Genomic DNA, 18256 nt, shown 5'->3' with positions numbered 1-18256 from the left:
GTGCAACTAAAATGCTTGGTTAGAAGCAAGGATAGTGAGACATGGTGTCACATACGTTTGTACATGTTGTCAGGAAGGGCTAGCCTCTGGATAAGACATCATGCTTAGTAACATAAAGGGTTAGCAAATAGGGGGACAACCCTTGATGAGGTGGATTGACAACAGTAGCAGCAACAATAGTCTTAAACATAACAATTGTGAAAAAGGGCTAGGACTGGGTAGTGTTTCATTATGTTTGTTTTTCATTCCATTGTATATAGGGTTGCTTTGAGTTGGAATCAACTCAAAGTCACCTAACGACATAACAGTCTAAATGCAAATAAAAAGTAAAGTGTTACTAAAACCATGTGCCTACAACTTACTTAGGTTTCTATTTTTCATGTAGTTTTGATATATTGCACCATTGACTCTATTATAGAAAAGATGAAATGTAGAAAAAATTATCACTGAATTGAAAAAAACCTAAAACTATGCTTCTAGAATCTAATCTCTCTCGTATCCTTTATTTTTTCCTATAAAATGTTTATCATAAGTTGTATTATTTATTGGTAGTTAAGCATTTGATGTCTGCTTCCCCATGTAACTGAAAGAAAACGACCAATAGGCTTGGTAAAGTAGTGGAGCAGCGAAAAAGAGCAAGATATTCAACACAATGGCTGCCACAATGGACGCAAACACAACAGTTGTGAGGAGCGCACAGCCAGGCACTGTTTTCTTCTGTTGTTCTTAGAGTCGCTATGAGATAGAACGCTATCAGTGGCATCTTAACAACAACAAGAAACCATAGGCCTGACACACAATAGTTGTTTAATAAATATTTACTACATGTATGCATGCATGTATGCATGCATGAATGAATGGAAGAGAACTCTTTCCCTATCAGACTCCTAATCCTTGTATTGCGGTACTGCTGGAAAGCAGTGCTCTCTGGGGAACACCTTGCACTATCTTTTAATCATCTATTCTATGACTAGCCTTTGGTCCCCGGTGGTAATCAATGTGCTTTATAATTTAGATGTGGTTTATTCTCTTGTCCTCTAGCTGTCTGTACCCCCCTTCCACCGCCATTGACAAATCTTAAGTAGTACACTCTAAATGTTTGTGAAAGAAGTGCATTAGAAAATGAGAATTCTCTCCTGTTAAACTCAAATCTTTTAAAATCATTTTATTGGGGCTCATACAACTCTTATCACAATCCATACATACATCAGTTGAGTAAAGCACCCTTATACATCCGTTGCCCTCATCATTCTCACAGTTCGCCTTCTACTTGGGTTCCTGGAATCAGCTCATTTTCCTTTTCCCCCTCCCCCTTCCTCATGAACCCTTAATAATTTATAAATTGTTATTTTATCTTATCTTACACTGCCCAGCGTCTCTCTTCACCCACTTTCCTTTTGCCCATCCCCCAGAGAAGAAGTCACATGTAGTTCCCTGGGATCGATTCCCCCTTTCTACACCCCCTTCCCTTCCGGTATCGCCACTCTCACTGTTGGTCCTGAGGGGTTCATCTGTCCTAGATTCCCTGTGTTTCCAGATCCCAACTGTACTGCTGTGCGTCCTCTGGTCTAATCAGGTTTGCAAGGTAGAATTGGGATCATGACCGATGAAGGGGAGGAAGCGTTTAAGAACTAGAGGAAGGTTGTGAGTTTCATTATTGCTACACTGAACCTTGAGTGACCCATCCTCCTCTCCACTACCCCTCTGCAAGGGATGGCCTTTTGTCTACAGATGGGCATTGGGTCCCCATCATGCACTCCCCTCATTCATGATAACCCCCCCCCCCCCGCCTTTGTTGCTTGAAACCTGGTCCCCCTGGCCCTTCATGATCACACATGTTGGTGTGCTGCTTCCATGTGGGCTTTGTTACTTCTGGGCTAGATGACCACTTGTTTACTTTCAAGCCTTTAAGTCCCCAGACACGATATCTCTCAATAGCTGGGCACCATAAGCCTTCTTCACCACACTTACTTATGCACACATTTGTCTTCAGCGTTTATGTGGGGAAGGTGATCACACAATGATGGTTTTTGTTCTTTGGTGTCGGCTACCTGATCCCTTCGATACCTCATGTTCGCTTAGGCTTGTGTGCTTCTTCTCTGTGGGCTTTGTTGCTTCCGAGCTAGATGGCCACTTGTTTGCCTTCAAACCTTTAAGACCCAAGATGCTATAGCTTTTTGATAACCGGGCACCATCAGCTTTCTTCACCACGTTTGCTTATGCACACGTCTGTCTTCAGCGATCATGTCGGGAAGGTGGGTATTATGGAATGACCGTTTCGCTGAGCAAGGTGGTATTGTATTGAGGGAGTGCATGCGAGGAGGCCCAATGTCCACCTGCTTCCCTACTATTGAACCTATAAATATGTGCACATAGGTCTATTTCCCCCGTAATCATAAATATATTTACATATGTACATGTCTGTATTTAGGCTTCTATGTATGCCCTTTGCCTCGTACTCCTTTCCTCTATTTCCTTACGCTTTCCACCTGTCCCACTACCATGTTCAGTCTTCACTCTGGTTTAAGTAATTCCTCTCAGTTACCTTGCCCTTGGTCACTCCTTAACAGTCCGCTCATCCCCTCCCTCCACTGGTTTTGAACCACTCGTTGTTCCCTTATCCCTGGGTTGGCCAACACCTCTTCCTTTTCCCTACCTCCGCACTCTCATGTTCCTCCAGAACCATTGGTCCTGTTATTTTCTTCTCACATTGTTTGTCCAGCCTATCTTATCTAGGTGGACCTGCAGATATAGTAATATGTGCATTAAAATGCAGATGGCTTTGACAGCACCAAAGTGGCACATAAGAACATGGCGTCAACAGCAGCAACACCTACACACTAACAAAAAAGCCACCAACATATTAAAATTTAAAAGAAAAGAAAAACAAAACAAAAAGACAGCAAAAACAACAACAACAACCTGTTAGTAGGTCTGTTTGTTGACCTTTAGGAGTTTGAGATCTGTTTGTTGACCTTTAGTAGTGTTTTCCGGACGAGTTTGATGGGGTACCATGTCCTGGCCCCAAAGTCCAACCTATTTCCTTCCTCAGGACCTCCTTGCTCTGCTTCCCCCGGCACATCATTGCACACCCCCAGTGTTTTGCCTCATTGTGGTGGGTTCAGCTCAGTCGCACATCCCCCGTTGTGTCTCGGGTGCTGTCCCGTGTAGGGCCATGGGTCAGTGCAGGATGTCACATCTCGCCGTGGGGCCAGCTATATGGTCCTCTCTGTACAATGGGCCCTTCAAGCTGAGCTATCGTCCTCTGAGCTTGGTGGGCCCAGGTGTGCTCTGCTCTGTTCTTCCTCCTTCCTTTGCTTCAGCTTCCTTCTGGTTGTGGTGAGGTAGATCAGTTCCTTTCCCACACCAGACGATCTGTTTTCGTTTTCTGTGGTACTCCCTTCGATTGTGGGGGTCGGGCTAATTCTGGTTGGGGCTGGCATATGGTCCAGTCTCTTTGTGTATTCCTTCGCGCTTTACGTTGTCCTCCTGGTTTGGTGTATCATGGTGGGGTCCATATGCATGTTCCAGTTCTGTGGGGACACAACCAATACTCTCCCCCGGGTGGGTTAGTGCCCTGTTCCCCCCATGCCATCCACTCGGTTTCTCCCCATCCCGCTTCTCCCTCCACCTGCCCCACTTCCCCTTCTTTATGCTGGGCTCTCATGTACCTCCCTAGGTGTTGCCTGCTCTCCCTCCAACTATCTATGCTTCCACCCTAAACTCAAATTTAGCAGCAAAACTTTTAACGTAAAAAAAAAAAAGTTGATGTGCCTTAAAGTTGTTAGTTGGCAGTTTCAGAGGATAGGCTTCATTTGTGTCTTTGAGAGCCCTGGTGGTATCGTGGCTATAAATTGGGCTGCAATGCGGCAATCCCCATGGTCGGCAGTTTGAAACCACCAGCAGCAGCTCTGAGGTAGAAAGACAGCTTTCTACTCCCATAAATAGTAACAGTCTCAGTAGCCCCCAGAGAGTTGCTATGAGTCAGCTTTGACTCATTGGCAGTGAGTGTGTGTGTGTGTGTGTGTGTGAGAGAGAGAGAGAGAGAGAGAGAGAGAGAGAGAGAGATTGTCTTTGTAGTTGACATTATCTGTAATTGACATAGTGGACATAGATGAATTGTTTAACTTCTCTGTACAGGTGAGTTTAATTTAAGCCACAGTAACCTAGAATACGGCTGTGGTTCTTAGCTTGCACTACATTAGAATTGTTTGGCAAGCTTTTAAAAATGACTAACTGCATCCCAAACCAATTAAAAAGTGACCCAAATGATTTTATTATTAAACTAAGATTGAGAATCACTGGAATAGGGGAAAAGCACAACAAAAAGGACATAGAAAATTTGGTTCCAGCATTGGCTTCTGTTTGTCAGTATTTTGTTGGGTTTTGGAATCTGTAGTTTTGAGATCCCTGGTGGCACAGTGGTAACACACTTGGTTACTAGCTGAAAGGTCACCAGTTAGAACCCCCAAGCCACTCCATGGGAGAAAGATAGGTCTTTTTTTTTTTTTTCTTTTTTACAGAAAGCAGACTTTACTGTCTTGGAAGTAGTCCGCTTTCTGTAAAGATTACAGCTTTGGAAACTGTGGGGCAGTTGTACTGTGTGCTACAGAGTCTGTTGGAATTGACTTCATGGCAGTGGAGTTTTTTGTCTTATTTTAAATGTATGAGGGATTGTAATCTGTAGGGGTGGTGGTGGTGGTGGTTGTGTGTGTGTGTGTGTGACTTTGGTATCCTGCTAAGACTAGATGCATAGAATGAGTTGGAAAGTATTCCCACTTCCTCTAGGACTGTCTGTACTTTTCTTAAAATTCACTAATGAAGCCATCTAGGCTTTGTAGGAATATTAAAAATTGCTAATTTAATCTCTATTCAGAATTTATTTGACCTTATAAGTGAATGAAATAGCTAATTTGATGTAATATAGTTGTTTATAGTATTACTATATAACCCCCTTGATTTCTGTAGGGTTAATAATAATGTCTCCTCTTTCATTCCTGAGTTTTTCCATCTATGTTTTCTCTGTTTTTTTTTTTTAAATTTAGTCTAGCTAAAGTGTGTCAGTTTTGCTGATCTTTTCAAAGAAGAAATTTTTGGTTCTATTGATTGAGTTCAAAATGCTTTCTTTTAAAAATCTTTTTTGATTCATTGTCCAATTTAATGTTATTTAATTTCTCCTGTTGTTAATTTCTAATTTAATTCTGCTGTGCTCAGAGAACATGCCCTGCATGGTTTTGGTCCTTTTAAGTTTACTGAGACTTATTTTATCTAAAAACTCACTTCCATCAAGTCGATGACAACTCATAGTGACCTTGTAGGACACGGTAGAACTGGCCCTGTGAGTTTCCAAGATTGTAGCTGTTGATGGGAGTAGAAAGCCCATCTTTCCCCACCATAGAACTGCTGACCTTGCAGATCTCATCCTAACACACAACCACTACCCACTACAGGGTTCCTATAGATGTTCTATAGAACTCTGCTAGTTTTAGTTGGTTACTGTTGTCTAAACCTTCTATATCCAAATAAGCACCCGACAATGTAATTTAAAAAAAATATGTTGCTGTTTGGTGCCATTGAGTCGGCAACGATCCCGAAGGACCCTATACACAGCAGAAGGAAACACTGCATGGTCCTATTCCTGAGCTCATTGATGCAGCCACTGTGTCCATCCATCTTCTGAAGGGACTTCCTCTCTTTCATTGCCATTCCACTTTACCAAATATGATGTCCTTCTCCAGGGGACTAGTCTCTCCTGACAATCTGTCCAAAGTTTGTAAAACAAAGTCTTGTCATCCTTGCCTTTGAGGAGCACTTTGGCCCTCCTTCTTCCAACACAGATGTTTTGTCCTTTTAGCAGTCCATGGTTCTTTGAATATTCTTCTCTGGCACTACTATTCAAATGCATCCATTCTTCTTTGGTCCTCCTTATTCAGTGTCCAACTTTCTAATACATATGATGCTGTGAAGCATACCATGGCTTGGATTAGACACACCTTAGTCCTCAAAATAACATCCTTGCCCTTCAATACTCTAAAGAGACCTTGTGCAGCAGATTTACCTAATGCAGTATTATATCTTTTAATCTCTTGACTGCTGCTTCCATGAACGTTGATTGTGTGAATGGAAGCAAGACACTAACCTTCTCTCTTTTTATCAAGATGTTACCAATTGGTCCGGTTGGGAGGATTTTGTTCTTCCGTACATTGAGTTGTAATCCATTCTGAAGGCTGCAATCCTTGATCCTCATCAGCAAAGACTTCAGGTCCTCCTCAGTTTCAGCAAGCAAGGTTGTCATGTATGTACCACAGATTGTTAATAAGCCTTCCTCCAATTCTGATACCGCCCTCTTCATATAACCCAGCTTCTCTGATGATTTTCTCAGCATATAGATTGAATAATTATGGTGAAAGGATGCAGCCCTGATACATATCTTTCCTGATTTTAAACCATGCAGTATCCCCTTGTTATAGTTGTACAACTGCCTCTTGATTGGTATACAAGTTCCAGATGAGCACATGACATGGTCTGGAATTCCCATTCTTCTCCCATTTTATCCACAATAAAATACAGAAATCCTGTCATATTAGTTAGGAAAATATGAAATTAAAATCTACTCATTTCTTTGTTTATGCTTTCAGTACTTGAACATACTTAGAAGCTTTGCATAAGGTTTTGTGAAGATGTCACAGGACCATGCAGTATTTCATTGTTATGCACAGGGTCACTATAGGGCTGAGCCAGCCTCATGGCGTGAACAACAACATCATGTATTTCCTATATTGGTTTTTGTTTTATTGTTTCACTTTAGTGCAAGGGTCACATTTTCCTGAAAATGGATGCTTTCACGTTTGACTCTAATCATACTCGACTCTAAGATAGATATTTGGCCTCTATAGTTCAGAGCCAAATATATAAGTGGGAAAAGAAAGAGGTTTTGAGAAGACTCGTTACTTTTTGTTCTCCTCAACCATCTAACCTCATTGGTTTTCTAATATAGCACTTTGCTTATTTATCTCCTTTATTGTTGCAAATATACACTATTTCAAAACAAATATTTCAAGCCTTTCTATGTACACAATTCAGTGACATTGGTTACATCTAAAATATGTGCAACCATTCTTAATCTCCTTTTCTGAGTTGGTCCATCCCCATTAACATAAACTCATGGTCAAGACAATAAGCTTCCTCTTTAATTTTTCCAGTTGTTATTGTCATTTTGGTCCTATATATGTAATTTTAAAAACATCACAATTCTCTAGACAGGCATTTTTTACCTCGTGTAGCGATACTTGACTTGAAAGACTCGGGTGATATTTTTGGCTTAATGTTAAAAAGGTTTAATGTTAAAATAGTTTGGGGAATGTCTCCAGAAAGTCTGGAATGCAGAAGAATTTGTTCTTGATATTTTCCCTGATCAGGATTTTTCTTTGGAATCTTTGATCAAAATGTTTAGTAATGGTAGCCCATTATTCTTAAAGACAGTTTAGCCACATATTTATCTTCCACCCATTCCTGACTCTCCACCTTCCTTTCTTGCTTCAGGTGACTAGAGACTAGTTGTCATATCATGAAGTGGCCATTTCCAAGCTTCTGAGCTCCCAAGCTCTATGCACAGAGCTAGGAACAATAAATAACCATGTTACTAGGCAAGTTACTGGTATGTTTCAGGAAGCATTTTGCCTTTTTGACAAGTACTTTCTAATCCAGGAACATTTTCAGTATTTGTCATTAAGTTTATTTTGAAGTCTTTTCAACATAACTATTCTGAAAAGCTGTGGCTAAATTGGTTTTCATTTGATTAGCTTTTATTTAAAGTTTCATGTTCATATTTAAAGAAATAAGAAAAATACTTGTACTCAGTCTTCCTTTGTGAATTGAAATGTGCATGCAGTCGAAATCATCTTTGTGAGAATGGGACAAAGAAGTGGGGTGCAGAGACAGGGATTTTGTTCTTTGCTGCTTGTCATTCTCATGCCAACCTTTTTTCAGTTCTGGTCTGCTTCCCTTATTGCTTACACTTTATCTCCCCAAGCTAGAAGATTTGGTTGCATCAATAAATGGACAGCCCACCAAACCACATTTCTTCTTTTTCAGTGAAACCCAGAACCAAGGACTGGTGGAAGCTAGGTCTAGGCTTAAGAACACCTCACTTCGTTTTCACCCTAGTCCTAATCCACCCAATTGTTTGATGTATCCAGTTCTTGGATGCTACCAATATTTCCATGGTTGGTCTTACAGGACTTTGATTTCCCTCATTGATCATCTCTGTTGGGGGCCAGTGGAAGATTCGACTCTTCTCCTGGGGAGTGGAGAGCAAGGGTTCCTTTTCTCTCTATGCTAACCCTATTCTGGCAGACAACTCAGCTGATTCACCATCCATCAGCTCTGAAGACATCTGTTCATCTATATATAGGCTGCTTACCACAGACTCATTTAGAAGCAGTTGATATGTTACATTCCTGGAGTTGAATAACAGTCAAGGTATAAGACTCATGCTTATACACAAATAGATATTTTTGTTTGGATTTTATTATTTAGGGTATGGAAAAGGGATCTGAATGATGTACATTGCAATAGATTGATTCCTCTTTCTAGTCTCCCTCACCTAGCACTGTAAAAATAGTCATTTTAGCTGGTCTTAAATTTTTCTTGGTGAGGATGGCTGTGCATTAGATGCATAGTCTCTGAGTTAATGTTCTCACTTGGGTACTCTGCATTGAATACACAACACATGACTCAAGATATTTATTGAAAGTGAATTATAAGATAATTTATTTTGAGAATCATCCTTAATGTCTAGAAGTGTAGAGATATTTTATTTAGAGAGTTTAGAATTAAGAGGAATTAAGATTGGCAGAAATAAACATTATTTCCTCAAATCATTGCATAGTATACAGAACCAAGCAACTCAGTTGCAAAATAAAATGACATGTAGATTGGTGACTGGTAGTCAGAGTTTACTGTTTTGCTTTGTTTTCTCCTCCATATAAAAAATACTAAACTTCACTGGAGAGGGTCATGCACTGTATAAAATGATTTGAACCTACAATCAAATCAAATGATGCTATATCTAAGATAGTGCTGGTACCAGGGCAGTTCTATTATTTGAATGGGGAACTAGGTCATATTTCAAATAAGTAGGAATTATTAACAATGGGGAGGGGTGAGATAGAATTTCAGATGACTGAACTTTAATTTCATTTAGATTTAGAAATAGAAAATGTTTTTTGGATAAACCTTCCACTTTGAACTAGAGGAGTTATAAAAACAAGCATAGAAGACCTTTACTATGCTCTCCAATAAAAATTTTAATCAGGAATTTATTGAAGAACAGTATGCTAGCTTTCATATATTTGCTTTCCTAAAAGAATACATCTTTCAGAGAAGGCATTGACATAATATCCCTTATGGCCGTATGTGGTTAAATGGTTGTATTTAGGTGGGCTGCTGATTCATATTTCAAAGTTATTATGGGATGATGATAACCATTGGCTCCATTAATTATTGTTCCCATTATTATTTATTTGAAGCTCTAAGCTTACAGAATTGTGTAAAGTTTCCCTGCTATCGGAAATCAAATGCGTGTGTTGTATTTAGTAAGTTTCTAGGAGCCCATCTGAACACGAGCCTTAAATACACTGTTAAAAGAAGGGAAATATTTGCCACTTTCTCCCTTCAAACTCCATCTAGAGTGAGCGCTCAGCTTGCAACAACCATAGAAAACAAACAACATCTTGCTTAATTTCCCTCCATGTATCCTACTGAGTATTGCAGTCACGGAGACCTAACTAGGAAAGCCATACTGGCACTGTGAAGACATGTGACCTAAGGCAAACCTAACCGATACCTGAGCCTCGGTCTCTTCATTTGCAAAATGGAGATAATTGTACTGTCCGCACATGGCTATTTTTATTTTAAAAACAAAAACCACTTTTTAAATATTTTGAGCGTTAAATGAGTTTAAAAGCATGTCAGTCACTAAACACAGGGCTTGCCTGACATATAGCAATGCCCAATGACTCTTAACTACCGGTCTTCTGTTGTTCTACTTGTGGTTGCTTTTGATATGGTTTTGAAATCAAGTTCCTAGACTGGTTAAAATGTATTTTACTAAAGCTGATAACTTGAGTTCCTTTGCCCCAGGTGCCCACTCTTCACGCTTTGTTCTCAGTATGCTTTAGGAAGCCTATGGAGCAGCACATGAATTAGGAGCCCGGGGTCTGAGATCAAAATGCTCTTCCTCTAGTTAGTGAGTGAGATAAACTACTTAATCCCTCTAGATCTCAGTTTCCTTATCTGTAAAATGGGATCAATAATTCCTAACTTTCCATAAAGAAACCCTACTGATCCAATGGCTAGCATTCAGCTGCTAGCCAGAAATATTGGTGATTCAAACCTAACTAGCAGCTCTGCAGGAAGAAAAGACCTCCTGCTACCTGCTCCCATGAAGATTAAGCCTAGGAAACCCTATGGCAAAGTTCTGCTCCGTCCTACAGGGTTGGGTCCCTGTGAGGTAGAATCAACTTGGTAAAACACAACAACTGTCCATAGGCATGTTATGAAAACTCAATGAGTTAAAAAATAGAAGTGCTTCAAGCTGTGTCTGGCAGAGTACATGCTCAGTAAATGTTTGCTACTTGTGTGACTGTCAGTATTTTTTGTGTATGATTTTACAAATGTTAATTTTTAAAATAATAATAATCTGGTTAGATTTATCAGACTATCTGTATCATCCTTTTGAGATCCACTTCAATTAGGAACAATGATCAACCAAGACTGGAGAAGGGAATGGTATTAGAGCTGAAATTCCTGAGCGCCCAATTTGCATAAGGCCAAGGATAACAGTGAAAGTCCAGAATCCATTTGCAGAGGTTCCCACTTAGATTAAGCCTCTGGTGAATCCCCTCTGACCATTGATCAGACAGACTGCATTGAAAAGTAGATTAATGCAGATATAGATAGTTGGGTTAAAATTTAACACATGGTCATTTGTTCTCCCTTTTGACCACTTTTTAATTTGTTCTTGTTATTATTTTGTGTTATCTTTTCAATTGAGGTTTTTCTGTTTTATTTTGCATTACTATTTTTGTGTGCTTTTCTCTTTATGAAATCCAGGGTGGGTGAATCTATAGTGACAGTAATAGTTTTCTTTGAGGTTATGGCAGGGAAGGTTTAGAGAAATGGGAAGCTAATAATAATGAGTACAAGAGAGAAGAAAGGTTCTAAAGTTGATTGCAGTGATGGTTTACAACTCTTTTAAAATTTAGTTTAATACATATATCATTCCAGAGTTCAATCACACCAAGCAAAATTGCACAATTACTACTACAATCAGTTTCCAAACATTCTTTTCTATAGGAATTCCTTGACATGGTCACTCTCTTTTTTTTAACCCCACCACCACCCCTATATCCCTTTTCCCCCTTACAGCTTTTTCTTTTTTACAACTTTTTTCAGTATGGGTAAACTATTGAACTGTATGACAGGTAAGTTATATGTCAATAAAATGCTAAAATTGAAAAGAAAGTAAACATTGATCAAGTGTTGTGTGATACATGTTCTGGAGGATATATGTCAATATGATCTATTCCTTGCCTTTTCAAAGTTTCTCACTTGGAAGGAAGGTAGAGATAACTCATACACAGTTAGGAATCTCACTAACTACTAGAGGAAGGGCATTTTTAATGTCCTTTTGATAACTGCCTGAAGGGAACTCCCAGGATGATAAGGAAGTAAGCTGAAGAGCCGAGGCATTTCTAGGTGCTGTACATAAATGAGGAAACCCCAGAGGTGGGCAAATACATGGTCCTTGAGGAAGAATGGCTGGCCCGGCTGGTTTAGGAAGAATTGGACATGAGATGCACAGCAAGGCTGCAGCAAGTTGTTATTGGTGCAACACAAGGAAAGCAAAGTGAAACAGGATTAGTAAGAGGGGAGGATGAGGTGGAAGAGGTACCGTCAGATTAGAAACGCTAACCTTAATGAGCGCAGTGATACCCCAGGGAGAAGAAGGGTGGAAGTGTAGGTTTTAGGGAGAAAAGCAAGTTCAACTTTGGACCTACAGAGATGGAGGCAGGAGTCTTGGAAGCCTTCTGAGAAACTGCTTGTGGGTGGAAGAGACCCATGTTAGGATGGTCTCATTCCCAATAGACATAGGTCTCCTCAGGTGTGACTCACAAGGCCCTGCAAGCACTGACTTCCCCCTCCTCACATAGTCCCTGAGTACTGGCCATGCCACTGTCATTCTGCTCAATTGCAGTTGTAACCCTTTCAGATTTCATTGGTATCTGAAATAGAGATAATAGATTTTTTAAATTTAAAAATCCCTATGTAATTGTGTCATGACATGAAGTACTGCTAGCAGGGTAGAAATGGGGGAAGCACCCTGCCCACACACACCTCCAGCCCGGATGTACTTAGAAATCACGTAGCTTGGTTGTTTTACCTCAGCTAAAGTAAAAGAACATTCCAAATGAAAAATTAGGAAGAAGAAAAGAAGTGTGTTAATAGGAAACTCTTTAGTGACCTAGAGAAATGTGTTGCTTGGTGAAAATAGGTATCATTTTTAGATGCAAAAGAAAAAACTTTACAAGTAATTAATACTTCCGGATCTTTCAAGCTCAGTCATTCACAGTACTCAGATGTATGGTTGTCACCATTTGCTACTGCCAGGCAGGAAGTATTGAACATCTAGAATGCTTTTTTTATGCTGGACCCTGGTCCACAGTGTGATCTTTGCCTTGAGTTAAGCAGCACTGGTGTGTTTATTTTTTATCTTGGGAGGAGGACACAGTGTTGTAGGAGGTTTTGAGCAAGAGGCAAAACTTTGGTGCTTTGTGGATTGTTATCACCCTGCAAGACCCTTCGCAACTTCCTCTTGCCGCCCACAGCAGAATACGGAAACCCTGCTGTATCAGACCACTTCTGCAATTACTGACAGTCACAATTAAAGGGGACCCTACTTGCATACTACACTCTTCTGGTTTGAGACGGCTTTTGTATGTGAAAATGTATCTTTCGTGGTGGTGTGTCCTGCTGACCCGTCTCTCCTATTTCTTTGCGGTCCCACAGTGCTGCAGTTGAAGCTTCAGCAGCGCCGGACCCGAGAAGAGCTGGTGAGCCAAGGGATCATGCCGCGTAAGTGTCTCTCTCACCATGCTCTAGAGTCGGGAGGACAGGTTGGCATGCCTCGGATGAACCTCAAACAGGGGTGGCAGGCCTTCTCTCCACTTTATCCAAAGTTTCCAAACTCAGGGGCTCTTAATCACAGCTGCCAGGGGGCTTCACAGAGTTTGTGGGAAAACAGAATGAAAAGAAAGTGAATTTTCCCATGAGCCTTTGGAAGCCTCCTGGCATTCAGATGATGGACCTGTTTGATCAAGTACTGAAAAACAGACATGATTCGGTTTAAGGGTGTGTCTTAGTTCTCTAGTGCTGCCATAGCAGATGCCACAAGTGGGTGGCTGTAAATGACAGGCAGTTCTTTTCTCTCTGTTTTTGGATGCTAGAAGTCTGGATTCAGGGTGCAAACTTTAGGAAAAGGCTGTCTCCCAGCTAGCTTGGAGGAAGGTCTTTGTCTCCTTTCAGTTTGCCCCTCCATTCTGTGACAAGCTTCATGTCCCTTTTCCTGGTCTGCTCATTTGTTTAATCGTTCTTATCCCAAAAGAGATTGGCTCAAGGTAAACTCTATACCAGTTCTGCCTCATCCACATTAGCAAGGAGCATCCAAATGGGATATCATCCAAATGGGATGATAACCAACATGCGTAGAGGTTAGGGTTTACAACACATATTTTGAGCGGACATAATTCAATCCAAAACAGGGTGCCATTTGAATTATCTGTAACTTTCTAACTGCGTTTTTTTAAAAAGGAGTTTCTATACCCCATTATACTTCTCCTTACAGGAGAAGCAGAATCTAAACTGGTATTTGGTGAGGCAGAACTCAATGCTTCCATATGCTTTGCCTTAGTGTTCAGGTTCTTGAAGAAAGAAAACTCTTTTCCCCCTGGTGCTTTGAGTCAGGTGACACTCCAATGCCTTGAGGCTGTCACAGGTGAGGGTGAGCTTGGTGGAGTCATTATCTGGGCCCTCCAAGACTGGCCGGGGCTGTGCAGAACTGCATCACTTGAGGGAAATGAAACCAGACCATAGGATCTGGTGGAACTAAGAAATTTTGCTTTTCATACCAGCAGCATTACAAATGAATTAGAAACTTGAACCCTCTTTTTAAGTTATCAGCAGAGAGCATCGGCTCACTGTTTGTATGTTGCCATCACCTGGAAACACCCTAATGAAGCCAAAGAGCTATGTCACACACAACCGTTGTGTGTGGCTTCACAGTGGGAGGGCTGATGTTGCTCACCTTCACTCAGTGCCTGCTGCCCTCCTACCCCAACCTCTCCTGTGCTCACGCATTCCAAGTGTGGGAGTGCCTGATGTGCCGCTGACAGAGCAAGGTAAATCCGGTTCCCACTCTCAGGAGGCTTGTACTGTGTACAGGGGTAATAAGCAAGGACAAAATACGGCCATTTTAGAGCATGGTAAATGAATTAAATTAGCTATTTAGTTTGTTACCAGATGAATGAGGTGGGTGGTGGGTGTCACTTTGAATAAGATGGCCCAGAAAGACCTGAGGTCTAGAGAAAGTGGAGGAGTTACCACTCAAAATAGGGTGAGGGCTTAGGGAGAAGGCAAGTAGAAGAGGAAGGGTCTGCGTTCAGGCAAGCGCCAGGCATGTTGGAAAAGCATCAAGAGAAGCACTATGGCAGGAGCATAATGAGTAAGGGAGGAGGAGGGACACAAGTCAAGACTGGCAAAGTGAGTCGAGGTCAGAGTGAGGGTCTGAGCAACTACATTGTGAGGAAGTGGGTTTTATTTTAGGTGCATTGGGAAGCCATTGAAAAATTTTATGCAATTGAGTGAGGACGGGATTAGCTTCATATCATCATAGTAGTTTAGACCCTACTGGTAGGATACAGGGAGTCTAAGGCTTCTCTGTATCCAGTGAGGGAGCCCGAGTCTGAAATTCATCTTCAGTTTACTGTAATTCACTACCAGACCATTTACTCAAACTACACTATCTTCTGCTGTGGCTATCCGGTGAGGGTTTACTCCCCCTGCTGCCCCACTCCATCCCCACCCCACCTTTAAAGTATCAACTAGAGCAAGTAGCTTGTGTAGTGGATCAGTAATATGATCAGATAGGGCAAAGCTGTGCACTTCACAGAAGGTTCCAGATCTGCCCATCTACAAGTCTTTGTAGAGAAGCTGGTTACCAGCATCTCTCTGTTTAGCCCTTTCACTGGGGATATTATTACATTTATTACTTACTTTGGATCCAGAATACTCCTCGAGACTGTCAGAGAGTATGGAAACATGGACATGGTACCTAGTCTAAGGACACTTAGAGTTTGTTCGGGTAACCAAGAATTCTCCACATACAAAATCAAAAGCAATTCTGTGTTGACAATAATTCTGAGAGTGCCCCATTCTCAGGATCTGTAACATGTGCAGGGTCTACAACCGTGCACTCTGTTCCGTCTCTCACCTGAGGCTCTTGGTGACCAGTGTTTTCAGAGGATTTGTTGATTTATAGTCGCTTAGCATTTCTTGTAGTAGTCCCTGTTGTGAAGACAAAACGTCTTAAGTTATTTGCTTTCATGTTTATCTTTCTGACTGGACCGTGAGCTCCTTGAGAAAATGGTATATTTCTGTCTGTACTTCCTGGCCTATAATGAATGAAGACAGATAGTTAAAAAGCATAATGTGAGTGAGTGAGTGAGTACGTGTGTGTGACAGAACACACACACACACACACCACCACCACCACCACCACCCCCACCACCACCACCACCACCACCACCACCATCACCACCACCACTGTTGGAATATCCTGGGCAAGAAATTTGGGTTGAATGTCCTCCAATCCTGCTTGGAGCCCAGAATTGAACTTTGTTCTGAATATCGAGATCACTGTTTCCCAAAGTGGACTGCCGGTACTGTCCCCTGGTGGGCCCTGGAATGATAGACTGTGGCTGCCAAAGCAGATACCTACATTTCACTTTGGATTATAAACTATAGTATAAACGTTTTTTATTGCCAGAGCACTGAGTAATTTTTTATCTGTTTATCAGTCATCTGAAAAGGGGGCGGTAGGCCAGATCAGATCAGTTTGGGAACCTATGATCTAGTCGTATACTTTTGAATTGTTGTCTGTAGCTGTAAAGTTGAAAGAATTGGCCTTCTTACAGGAAGAGACGTGCCTGCTTCTCTGGCAACACTGCATCCTTCCACCAACCAAGAGCCACTTTCAGCTGTGTGGACTTTGTTCTGTTTCCAAACTTCCACAGTGCAAGAACGTGGTAGCAAACTTTTTGAGAGTTTGTTGGGACCTGAGGAGAGAGTGTTGAGACCTGAGAATAGTTTTAGGTCTGGCGTTCTCTGCTCAGCTACATGCCTGGTGATGTGTAGAACTAGGGTCCTGAGTCCCCAAAGTTGAGGCACATTTTATCTTTGCCAGCTCCCAACCTGTGAGTAGCCAAGCCTCCTCCTCATAGCCTTCCCTCCCCTACTCCTATTATAATCTCCAGGATCCTCTGTCTCCCCGTGTCTCCTTCACCCTGCTCTCCTCACCTTCACTCTGTGTCTTTCAAAGAAAATTAGGGCAATGCCAGGCAAATCGTAAGTCAGCAAATTATTGTTGGGAAATGTAGCATCTTGTTTGAAGTGCCAATTTTCATTACCCTCTTACTGGCCTGGAGCATTTCTGGGAAGGAAAAGTCTTGTTATAACTTCCTTCAAGGTGAGGGAAAGGAGCATATAGTCTGTCTCATCAGTTCTTGTTTATACCTTTTACCAAATCCTTCTCATCCTAAACTTTTTTCCTAGTCCTGGAACAAAACTTCCACTGTATTTCCCAGAGCATTTATTTATACATAGTTTCCATGAAGGAACTTTAGTTCTAATATATCTGGAAGATGCAATGTGCTTCAGTGGCTCGCTTACCTTTGTTTGTACTTACATTCAAAATTGAGATCTGGGATTAAAGCATCCTCTGGTTCCTGCGCACCTCTTTACTGCCTACCGTTGCTCTGCCTATAGCATCTGAACTATGAGTGTAGAAGCTGGTTTCTGATAGGCTAGTTCCCAGTATCTTTTTTCCCATCATGCAAGCATATGTCTCAAATTTAACATCACTTAAACCTTACCAAATGCAGAATGCCAGAGAGCCAATGCTTACATATTCCAGACCCTAAGCATTCTCTAATGATGACTGAAGCTTGGCATATCTTGAGGGAGAGGGGAGATGGCACAGACAGGGAGCTGGGCTTTAAACTCAGAGATTAAGCCCAGGAATGCTGCTGTGTTCAGGATGAAGATCATAGGAGAGATGGGTCATGTGTGGAACACGCTGTTCTAAACAAAGCTTCCCCTGCAGCCTTTTTCTTTGACATTTAAAGGTGTTCAAGATCACAAGGTTAAGGTGGAAATCAAGAAAAATGTTTTGGCATTGAGATCTGTTGCAGTGGGATGACCTTTTAAAGAAAACCACAGAAGCCCCTCGGCAGACAGATGAGGAAAAGGTTCCTGTAATATGGATGTGAGAGAAGAGCCTTGTTTGTCTCTTCCATCTCAGTCTTTTGTCATGCGGTGTGTGATAAGCCTTGAGTAAAAGAGAATCACATGTTCCTGATCCTGCCATTAGCCTCCCTTCATAGAAAGACAGAGCCCTAGTGTGTAGTGCGCTCCCTGCTGGACTGCTAACCAAAAGGTCAGCAGTTTGAACCCACCAGCTGCTCCTTGGAGAAAGATGCAGTTTACTTTTATAAAGATTTACCATTTTGGAAATCCCAGGGAGCAGTTCTAGTCTGTCCTAAGGTTGTTACAGGTTAGAATTGACCCATTGACAGTGGATCATAGACAGACGCTGGGCCCCTAACAGATGGGCTAGGAAAGAGCTACGGCTGCCCCGCAGGTTCTCTGAGGACCTTGCACTGTTTTCTTGAGTGAGCTTCCTTTTTCTAGATACAATAGTGCTTCTGCAGACCCTTTCCCTATGTGTGTCACCCTCAAAGAGGTGGGTGGACACAGCGGCTGCAACAATGGGCTCAGACATAGGACCAATTGTGAGTGTTTTGTTTTGTTGTGCATAGGGTCATGATGGGTTGGAGCTTACCCAATGGTACATGACAACATCTGTACACTCAGCCAGTGTACGCTAGTCTCTAAGTGGCTAAGAGAATACAGGGTATGA

General features: G+C 41.6%; 1 protein-coding gene across 5 annotated transcripts in view; it reads left to right on the top strand.

Annotated features, from left to right (window-relative positions):
• The window catches only part of MRTFA (myocardin related transcription factor A), a 224268-nt gene that overhangs the window by 169468 nt on the left and 36544 nt on the right, over positions 1-18256 (top strand). For all 5 annotated transcript variants that reach the window (XM_075553608.1, XM_075553610.1, XM_075553611.1 and 2 more), the window contains one exon: positions 13072-13137. In XM_075553608.1, the coding sequence (XP_075409723.1) occupies positions 13072-13137 (66 nt within the window). The remainder of the gene's footprint in view (positions 1-13071; positions 13138-18256) is intronic.

The sequence above is a fragment of the Tenrec ecaudatus genome, chromosome 6, assembly GCF_050624435.1.
Source record: "Tenrec ecaudatus isolate mTenEca1 chromosome 6, mTenEca1.hap1, whole genome shotgun sequence".
Taxonomy (NCBI): Eukaryota; Metazoa; Chordata; class Mammalia; order Afrosoricida; family Tenrecidae; genus Tenrec; species Tenrec ecaudatus.
Note: the sequence above shows the minus strand (reverse complement) of the source record. Positions and strands in the feature narration are given on the sequence as shown.